An 11,439-nucleotide genomic window follows, 5' to 3' on the forward strand; every position below is an offset into this window, starting at 1 on the left:
ATTAGTATTGTATTGATCAAGTCATTTTATTAATCTAGTTGTTAATTTAGGCATTAAATGATAGTTAGAATCTAACGTAAAATATATTTAAAATACCCAAATTAAAATATAAACATGTATGTACCTATCGCAAGGATATCTTTGATTTGATGTGTTAAAAGAATGATTGGCTCAATAAAATTTAGGGGGATAATTTGTTTTTATTAAAGTCAAATCCAAATTGTTTCTGCCGTAGGTGTACATGTGGTTGTTTCAAATATGTTTTACGCCAATTTGAGCTCATATTTAATACGAAGTTAACGACTATGATGATAAATAACCTATTGATATGATACTAATATATTTGACTTTAGAGACCACCTTAAAGTCTAATTGTAAGCTAAAGAATATTTGGTATAATTAACTTCAGAGTTTATTGTATTAGATATCCTTAACCGTGAACTTTATTTTAAATTGGTCCTTAAACTTTAAAATATTCTAATTACATTCCCAAATCATTAAATGACATATCAAATCTTATTTAGCTAAAATTAAAATTTAAAGAAATACAACATTATCATATAACTTTTAAAAGTAAAAACTAAAAGTTAAATAAAACTGAAAAAAGAAAGAAAGAAAGAGAGTAAACAATAAAGCTTCTGTAAAAACTTCAAAAATATCAAAACTAAGGTTTTTAAAACATCCATTTTACAATATTTATTTTTTCTTAAAATTTTCATTTTAAATTATGTCACATAAGATATAGCATGTCATTTAACAGTTAAATTAACGATTTTAGTAACAAGATGACCTAATTGATATAACATTGATAGTTTGGGGGGGTTTTAATTAGAATAATTTAAAGTTTAGAAACCAATGAAGAATGAGGGTCATAGTTTACGAATATTTGGTGCAATTAACTCTTAACTTTATTATAACTTATACCCTTTTTCTCATTTTAGTACCTAAACTTTTTTTGGGTTACAAGTGGTACCTCAATTACTTTTTTTTCAAATTGATATATTAGTTAATTAAACCATTAAATCTATTTTAAAAAATTTTAACCCACAAATTAGTACCTAAACTATTCTTACTTATTTTACAACAAAATGTTATACATGTTAAAAAAAATTCAACTAATTAATAAATTGCCACGTCATATAAATTTTAAAAAATATTTTTTATTCTTTTATTTTCTCTCTCTATTTTTTTACTACTTTTCCTTCCTACTTCTTTTTATAATGTCTAACAATACCAATAATGCTCGAAATTTTCCTTATTGAGGTCGATACACTAGTGATTAGTTTTTTTTTCGAACTTCACTACTTGTTTGCTTGACTTGACGGGATCCAAAAAGTTATTCCATTGATCAAAACCAATATTTTTAGAACTGGACCAGACTAGTTAGAATTGAACCGATTAAAGTATTGGTTCGGAGATAAGGGCTGAATTGATTAACCTATAAACCAATATAGACCAGTTAAATTGGTTTCTCAAAATTTTAAATATATTTTTTTATAAACTTTTAAATAATCTATTTGATAGAACTGAACGAATTGACCATATCGAGAATTAAGACTTGGCTGATTTGACATTAATCTGGTTTTGAAGAAAGAAAAAAGAATGAATATACACATAAACTTAATGATTTAACTAATTGTTGAACTAAGAGAGATATCGACTTGGAGAAAAAAAAGTACTAACTTATGAGTTAAGTTTTTATTTAATAGACTTAACGGTTTGACTAACAAATATATCAATGAGGAAAAAATAATTTAGACATCACTTGTGATAAAAAAAATTAAATATCAAAATGAGAAAAAAATATAATTTAAATACCAAATTATAAATTTAATTTAATTTATACCCTAAATCCCTATTTGGTGTCCATTAAATGGTTTTTGGTCATAAGTGGTAGAAAAAGAAGAATTTATATTCAATACCCAATCAATATATATATTAATGTAAAATGCTAAAAATCGAATTTAGATAATTGAGGTGGAAATTATTATTTAGATAAAAGAAAAAAATTGATGTTACTCACATGATCACTAAAAATATCCTACCACAGGTCATATGGTTTCACCTTACGCCTACATTCTCCTCGGTTCACTTCATTTTCCCAAAAGCGCCACCAAATCGCGGACCCACTCACGCGCCCCCGCACTGGCCCCCCCCGCCCCACCAAAAATCTCACCTAATCTGCTCCCCTGCCGTAAAGTTTCATTTACACCTCTTCCACTCCTTGCCCGCCACGTATTTATATTCTAAGGGCTTTTACGTCATTTACTAGTCAATACCCGAAATTACGGAAAACACCCTACTACGTGCTTCCCTCTCCCGGCCTCAAAACATGGTATGACGTTTTGGGTTTTTTCGTACCCAATGTTCAAAAATGCGACCCCGTCTTCCTTGTGTAAGACTTTGTTTGCCGCGCACATGTAAACTATCGAAATAGAAGCTTCTATTGCGTTTGGGGTTTTCAACATTTTATACTCCATCCAAATACGGTCTTGAACATGTTTAAGTTTTTATTTGATAAAAAAAAGAATATGTTTAAATATTTGTTCAATTCATTACAATATTGAGTAAATGGGTAATTCAAAGTCAAATTTAGAACTAAATTAAGAATATTTTCTGGCGTTGCCAGATTGTTTTTTAATATTTAAAAATTAAAAAATATATTTTTTACCGTTTTATATTTTTATAAAAATTATTGAAATTTTAAATATATTTGTAAATCAAAATATTAAAATGATAAGATTTTTTTTACCATTCATTTAGTGGCTTGGTTGAATAACAGATGTAATATTAATTACAATTTTTATTTGATATTATTTAAATATAATAAATTGACGGATTATAATGAAATATTAGTGATAAATTAATTAATTTGTGTCAAAATCTAAAAAGGCTGCAAGATTGCAAGTTGCAATTGTACTTTATTTGTTTTAAAAGTGTTAAAGTCTCTAAACTAATGCCACAAAAACAAATTTCCCTTTTTAGTTCTGCCAAACAAAATAAAAGGGGAAAATATGAAAATTAGCAATTGCAATTCCTATCCAACTATATGTATTATGATATAAAAAATAATAATTTATTTATACTTAAAAACAAATAACCAAATTTTTTTTTAAAAAAAGTATTGTGAAAATAGATTCCTTTAATTGATTCTTAAAAATTATATTTTTGCATCTTTTATTAAATAAAATGTAAAATTATTAATACGAAACTTATTTCAAGACTTATTTTGAATAATGATTAAAATTTTTATTTGTATCTAAAAATTAAATCAAACAAATTCAAATCTTGTCATCCATTCTTTTAATATCATAATATTTTTTTAAATAAATTGCAATAAAAAAGTAATTTAGTGAATTTTATTGAGTTGATTAACATTTATATGATTTAGTTTCTTTTTTAATTTTAAGTTATAACTAATAATTATATAATAGTATAATTGAATTTAAGCTTAAGATTCTAGTGTTCAAGTTCGAGTCCCATAATATGGAATGCCATGTGTGGATTTTCTCCTAATTATTTTGGGGTTCATATTTATTTTGAGTTAGGTTGGAATATATTTCACTTTTAAATTTGTTATGTTTAGCTGATTATAGTTCTAGTTGATGGAATATGTATTACTTATGATTTGTTTTGTGCTTGTACTTACGATTCTATGTGTATTATCTATACCATATTTACGATTTTGATTGAGTTAGTGTTACTCATTAATCAAGCCATAACTGAGGCATAAAGTTACTAAAAGCCCATTATTTTTATAAAACGTTATATATTATTTTTAGAGCAATTTATCTTTTTGTATAACATCTAGAAAAATATTTACACATGATGAGAATCAAACTCAAAATATTATGATGTTTATGTTTAATATCTCGATTTTATTATATCAATTTAAAAAAAATTTGTTATGTAAAAATTTTATCTGTATCGTGGGTATGCTATAATTTAGTACTTATAGTTATAAATTGTTTGTTTATTATCTATACTATTTATAATGTGTGTCGCCTACATGTCTCAACTCAATTTGTGAACTTATCAAAAAAAATTATTTATTTTAAAAAACAACCTATATTTTTAAGGTATTTTTGTCTTTTTATATATCTATTTAGAAAAATAAAAATATATATGATGAGATGTCCTTATTTTTGTAAACAGAACTTTATTATTTCAATAAAATTCACATTTAATTTTTATTAAACTAATTGCTTAATTTTCCACCAAAATTTAGGTGATACTTATTTTAGATCTCATTTAAATTTTAAATATTTTAGTGTTGATCTAAGAGCTAAATAAATTAATAATAACGGAGATGATTTTATTTTATAAACATTTATTTATTTCAGCGTAATAAATAATTACGATTATTACAAGAATAATTAAAAAAATAAACAAAAAAACAGAACAAGGAAATGAGAAGAAAAGAAAAGAAAAGAAGTGCATTGGAAATGTCTTAAATTCTTTTTAACCTCTCTCGGCTCAGCCGATTTGCTGCTTACCTTTCCCATCTTTGACTCTTCCCTTTAATTTTTTTATTTATTTTTAATTTATTTTTTTTTAAAAGCAAACCAAAAACAACACAAAGCCCCAGGCTTTCCCTGCCGATTTTCTCTTTCTTTGCCTCCGCCGGTAACTTATTTCTGTCGGAACTTTCCGCTGTTCGCCGCCGCAGGGACACTTCCTTTTTGACCTTTGAGTGGTTGTGCCTTCAGTCAAAGTTAAGGAGCGGACTTCGTCGTTGGTGGTTATTGGAGACGGCGGATGGTAGGATTTTGGTGTTGAAGGAGCAGAGATCACGTTAGATCTGCTAAAGGAATTGTTTTTGGTTTTGGTTAGCTGTTTGGGAATGGAGAGTTAAAACGTGTTTGTTTTTTGGATGGTAAGCGTCGGAGGGAAAGAGGAGAGAAGTGAAGAGAAAGGAAGAGAGGTGGTAGTTGCTGATGATGAACGGAGCTCACGAGAGCGATCGTAGAGGGCGGTGGCGTTTTGGTAATTTCCTCACATGGAATGGCAGATCTTGTTAGCTACGGTAATGCACAACGTGACATCGACCAGGTCTTCCCTTTTCCCTTTCTACTTTTCTTCATTACTCTCTGTCTTTTCCCCCCTTGTTTTATACTTTAAATTTAAGATTTTGTTTATACTTATATTTATTTCTCAATTTCACTTTCAAATTTCCCCTCGATTTTTCTGATCACGGGAAGAAACGAGGGGTAATTTCTAATTTGGTGGAAATTTTAGGATTTTTCTGCTACTTTTATGGAATCTATATGTGTAGTATTTGGTTTCTTATTTCTAGATTTTAGTAGGCTTTTCAAAGGTAGGAAGAATGTCTTCTTTTGTAGCTAATTTAGGAAAATCTGAAGAATTGTGTTTGAGAATATTGAACTTTATGTTTTTTCCTGGTTAGTAGAAACTTGAGGGCAAAAATGGTTGACGACTTTGGTTAATAAAATTGGAAGTTTCATGCTTTATTAGGCAGCGAAATTAAAGACTGGCTTGAAGACATGCAGTCCCATAGGTTTTCCAAATCTGACGGCTATGCCGATGTGCTTGCCATTGTGCATTGTGCAAACAATACATTGATTATATATTAACCCTAGCTAAAATAGGGTGATGTTTATGAACATTAGACATATAAGTGTGTATTAGTCAGGAACACAATAAGGGGTGCTTAATTGTGCAGTCTGATGTTTCACAGTTATCAGTTTATGGTTTAAGTGACATGTTAGGTTTCTTGATCATTAAATTACTTTCTCGATGTTTTTATGCTTTTGCAAATTTTCTTTTGTAGGCATTAATAGCTTTGAAGAAGGGTGCTCAGCTTCTGAAATATGGTCGCAAGGGAAAGCCTAAGTTTTGTCCATTTAGACTTTCTAATGTAAGTTTGGTTCCTACTTTTGAAACCTTCTGTTGCATTCCTTTCATGTGTGAATGTTACTCTTTTGTTCTTTGTTAGACAGTGTTAAGTTGAAATGTACACAAATACTAAGGGGGGACTTAATTGAAAACCCTGAATTAAGGTTCATTTGCTCTCATTATGTGGAAGTAGTAATTATATTGACTATGAGAATTACTAAAGTTACACATGATTTCACCGTCTGCCTTACATACTTTATCTTGGTAGGTACTAGACTTTATATTTTATAGGCGTGCCACTCAGAAAATGGAATCAAGTATGCAGTGAATGGCTTTTACATTTTGCTATTATAGGACTCTGTTTTGTTTAAACAAGTAATGCTGTTTTACATTTTGCTTGGTTTTTCATAAATTTTTTGTTTATCTAACAAACAAATTTCTGCACTTATGAACTGTTTTCTTCCATTTAAATTGCAGGATGAAACATCTTTAATTTGGATTTCAAGCAGTGGTGAAAGAAGTTTGAAGTTAGCCTCAGTCTCTAAAATTATTCCTGGACAAAGAACTGTGAGATGTTTTTCGTTCTTTTCTACATATGCATTTAGAGTATCATCAGAAACATGCATACCCACTGTTAAGGTTGTTTATGATAAGTAGGGTAATGTACTAAGGAGAATTGAGTTGTTTTTCTAGAAACATGTACTTGTACTATGTTGGTGGAAGAAAAAAATATGTGAAAATGTTCTAGAAAAAGAAGGAAAAAAACATAGGTAGTTTATTAAGAAGTGGATGTTTTTTTTTAAATTTTGGTGTAACTTTTTAAATATAAAGTTTGTAAGTGACCTTAACATTATTGTTTTCAATCTGTTTTAAAGTAATTTTCTTGATTGTATTGGTGTTTGGTTAAATTGGGACACTAACTTAGTCAGGGACTTGAATATTAGTATGGATATATAAACTCTACTCTTTGCTTTTTATTTATGTTACAGGATCTATTTTTCTTTCTTCCATGCTTGCTTTCTTCTCCTGAATTTATACTAAACTATCCTCCTGAATTCTCTATCAGGCTGTTTTCCAGCGGTATCTCCGGCCTGAGAAGGACTATTTATCCTTTTCTCTTATATACAACAACGGGAAAAGGTCACTTGATCTGGTATGTAATGGAACTTTGATATTCTGTTTGTAGATAGATGATCAAGCATTGTTGATATTTTTATCCCCTTGTGTATGTTTTTAATTTAATGTTTGTTTGGCTCCTAGATTTGCAAGGACAAAGTTGAGGCAGAGGTGTGGATTGCAGGCCTCAAAGCATTAATATCATCTGGTCAGGGTGGACGCTCCAAAATTGATGGGTGGCGTGATGGAGGCCTCTACCTTGATGTAATTCCATCTCCATTTGACTCCTTTCCACTAGTCTTTTGTGGCTTTTCTGTTTCATGAAGTGCTTTATATAATGATTCCTTTGTACACGTTTGAAATTTGACAAAGTTTTGCCCTTGAATTATCCATTTGTCATGAATCAAGACCAAAACTCGCTTCTCAGCTCCTGTTGAGCAAGAATAGAGTTCATATGCAGACACCATTACTTTGGTGGTTTGAAAAATTTTGTTGGCTTAGTTAACTTTGTTTGTATTTAAGGTTTCATTGCTTTATTCCTTTAGTTACGAAAATTCTTCCATTTATAGTCATAAAAATTTATGCTTGATGGTATTCTTTTAATTATAGCTACATTTTAAATTGTGTTTACCATAAATGTTTATCGCTGATTGGTTTCAGGATGGCAGAGATCTGACATCAAATAGTGCAAGTGACAGTTCTGTTAGTGCTACTCGAGATATTAGCTCCCCTGAGGTTTTTGTCAGTTTTAACCCAAATACTTCTCCTAAGAGTTTACGGCCTGAGAATTCTTTTCATTCTGAAAGATCACATGTAGCATCAGAAGTCCCAAATATGGATGTAAAAGGATCTGGTTCATATGCTTTTCGTGTAAGTGTTTCTAGTGCCCCAAGTACTTCTAGTCATGGTTCTGCAGCAGATGATTATGATGCTTTAGGGGATGTGTATATATGGGGTGAGGTTATCTGTGACAATGCTGTGAAGGTTGTAGCTGATAAGAATGCGAATTATTTGAGCATGAGAGCAGATGTACTTCTTCCCAGGCCTTTAGAGTATAATGTAGTTTTAGATGTACATCATGTAGCCTGTGGGGTCAAGCATGCTGCCCTAGTTACAAGGCAAGGTGAAGTTTTTACATGGGGTGAGGAATCTGGAGGACGACTTGGCCATGGTGTTGGGAAGGATGTTATTCAACCTCGTCTTGTTGAATCATTGGCTGTTACTAGTGTTGATTTTGTTGCCTGTGGTGAATTTCATACATGTGCTGTTACGATGGCTGGGGAACTTTATACATGGGGAGATGGAACTCACAATGCTGGGCTCCTTGGTCATGGCACTGATGTCAGCCATTGGATACCAAAGAGAATTTCAGGTCCTCTTGAGGGACTTCAAGTTGCTTCAGTAACTTGTGGTCCATGGCATACAGCTTTGATAACATCAACAGGACAGCTGTTTACCTTTGGGGATGGTACATTCGGCGTACTGGGCCATGGTGACAGAGAAAGTGTTCCATATCCGAAAGAAGTAGAGTCTCTGTCAGGATTGAGAACGATTGCTGTGGCATGTGGAGTGTGGCATACTGCTGCCATTGTGGAAGTTATTGTCTCTCAGTCCAGTGCTAGTGTTTCATCAGGAAAATTATTCACATGGGGGGATGGGGACAAAAACCGTCTTGGACATGGAGACAAGGAACCCCGGCTTAAGCCCACATGCGTTCCAGCACTAATTGATTACAATTTTCACAAAGTTGCTTGCGGGCATAGCTTAACAGTTGGTTTAACAACATCAGGGCATGTTTTTACGATGGGGAGTACTGTGTATGGTCAACTTGGGAATCCCTATGCTGATGGAAAAATACCTTCTTTGGTAGAAGACAAGCTTTCAGGGGAATGTGTTGAAGAAATTGCCTGTGGTGCATATCATGTTGCGGTTTTAACATCCAGGAATGAAGTCTATACATGGGGAAAAGGAGCCAATGGTAGGTTGGGCCATGGAGATGTTGAAGATCGAAAAACTCCAACTTTGGTTGAAGGTTTGAAGGATAGACATGTGAAATTTATTGCTTGTGGTTCAAACTATAGTGCTGCAATATGTCTTCATAAATGGGTATCTGGTGCTGAGCAATCTCAATGCTCAGCTTGCAGACAGGCTTTTGGGTTCACAAGAAAAAGGCATAATTGCTATAACTGTGGACTTGTGCATTGCCATTCATGCAGTTCAAAAAAAGCTCCAGGAGCAGCTTTGGCTCCTAATCCTGGGAAACCTTATCGTGTCTGTGATTCCTGTTTTGCCAAACTGAACAAGGTTTCAGAAGCTGGTAATAACAGGAGGAATTCTGTACCTCGCCTTTCAGGTGAGAACAAGGACCGGTTGGATAAGGCTGAAATAAGATTATCCAAATCTGCAACTCCTAATATGGACTTGATTAAGCAGTTAGATAGCAAAGCAGCCAAACAAGGGAAAAAAACCGAAACATTCTCATTGGTTCGCTCTGCTCAAGCACCTTCTTCGTTTCAGTTGAAAGATGTTGTTTTGTCTAATCCTGTAGATTTGCGAAGGACAGTTCCTAAACCAATTCTTACGCCATCTGGAGTAAGTTCCAGATCTGTTTCACCTTTCTCAAGGAGACCTAGCCCACCACGTTCTGCGACCCCAATTCCTACAACATCTGGACTTTCTTTCTCCAAAAGCATCACAGATAGTTTGAAAAAGACAAATGAACTTTTGAACCAAGAAGTGCTTAAGTTGCGTGGACAGGTAAGAACGCTGTTTCTGGTGCTTTTAATATTGGTATTTTGTCGATGGGCCCTGTGGTTTATCAATGTAATTCTGACGATTGTGAATCTGTTCAAGGTTGAGACTCTGAGAAAGAGATGTGAACTTCAAGAATCGGAGCTTCAAAAATCCACAAAGAAAACTCAGGAAGCTATGAAAGTGGCTGCAGAGGAGTCTGCTAAATCTAAAGCTGCAAAAGAAGTTATAAAGTCGCTGACTGCACAGGTTATCTTCAGCTTTATTGTTTCTTTTGAACTATCTTTGCAGATCTGTTCTTACTAAATTGCAAAACAATGTTCACATCTCATATGCATAATGGTTTAGTCAAACATTATTATTAGCTTCCAAAGATAATTCTTTGATTCTTTTCATTATCTTATGTGTTTTAAGGATTTTAAATTTCAGTGATTATAAGATCCTTTGCATCCACATTTTGAGATTTGGTATCACTTTGCAATCCTAGCCATATCTTTGCTTCTCATAATGCTTACAATGATTTATCTCTATACTGCTTCTCAGCTCAAGGATATGGCTGAAAGGTTGCCACCTGGAGTTTATGACACAGAGAACATTAAACCAGCATACTTGCCAAATGGCTTGGAGCCAAATGGTATTCACTATCCAGATGCGAACGGAGAGGGACATTTAAGATCTGGATCAATTGGTGGCTCTTTCCTTGCTTCCCCTACTGCTCTCGATTCTTCCACAATGAATGGCAATCAGAGCCCTGGCCAATTAATTAGGGAACCAACCGGAGCCAATGGTAGAGATGACCATTCTGGCACTAGACTGCTGAATGGTAGTGGGGGTTTACAGGCAGGTGGCAGTGGTGTGTCAGCAGCTGTTGATGAAAGGGAATCTGGGTCTTTTGCAGATGGAGAAAATAGTATGAAATCTAGAAATTCAGCATTGGCTGCTAATGGCAATCAAGTGGAGGCTGAGTGGATTGAACAGTATGAGCCTGGAGTCTATATAACTCTTGTAGCACTGCGGGATGGAACTAGGGATCTCAAACGAGTGCGCTTCAGGTACATTTTTCTATGTTCTCTTTTATCTCATTATTTATGCTTGCTGTGTTTAAATACAACATCAACATAGAAAAAAGATGAACGAGAAAATTAGTATTTGTTGATTTAACATCAGAAAATGTAAACCTTCTAAGGTGTAAAAAGAAAAACAGGAATCAAAGGTCCATGTGGTTGATTTTTATGGATCTGGGATGTTTAAGTGATGTTCATACATGCAGCCGAAGAAGATTCGGAGAACACCAAGCAGAAACTTGGTGGTCGGAAAACCGTGAAAAGGTATACGAGCGGTACAACGTCCATGTATCAGACAAAGCATCGATTTCTGGGCAAACCGCCCGCAGATCGGAAGGAGCTCTGTCTCCAACTTCTCAAGTGTAAGAGAAGGAGGAAAAGCGTGAGCGTATTTAGTGTCACTGACAAGGTTAAGGAGCATGAAACCCCCTCCTTTTGGTCATCTCATTTTACATATTTTGACTCCCCCTCTATAATTTATTTTATTGCATTTAATTTCTAGGTCTTTTTCACAGATATGTTGTATTGTAGTATATATAAAATCATCAATTTCCAGATAGTCCAGGCAACAAAGGTTTTGTTCATTGCTTTCTCTATTGCATTGCATAGAGGTGATATTTTGGTAAGAATCAAGTCCCGAATTCGAATTTCA

General features: G+C 33.2%; 1 protein-coding gene across 1 annotated transcript; it reads left to right on the top strand.

The window, feature by feature from the left end:
• Positions 1 to 4,403: 4,403 nt before the first annotated feature.
• LOC107940983 (PH, RCC1 and FYVE domains-containing protein 1) lies at positions 4,404 to 11,439 on the top strand. Its single transcript, XM_016874461.2, has 9 exons — positions 4,404 to 5,052; positions 5,792 to 5,878; positions 6,334 to 6,423; positions 6,923 to 7,009; positions 7,117 to 7,236; positions 7,633 to 9,729; positions 9,826 to 9,972; positions 10,267 to 10,775; positions 10,994 to 11,439. Exons 1-9 carry the CDS (start codon positions 5,005 to 5,007, stop codon positions 11,151 to 11,153), a joined length of 3,345 nt encoding a protein of 1,114 aa, XP_016729950.1. The 5' UTR covers positions 4,404 to 5,004; the 3' UTR covers positions 11,154 to 11,439.

This window comes from Gossypium hirsutum, chromosome A02 (genome assembly GCF_007990345.1).
Source record: "Gossypium hirsutum isolate 1008001.06 chromosome A02, Gossypium_hirsutum_v2.1, whole genome shotgun sequence".
NCBI lineage: Eukaryota > Viridiplantae > Streptophyta > Magnoliopsida > Malvales > Malvaceae > Gossypium > Gossypium hirsutum.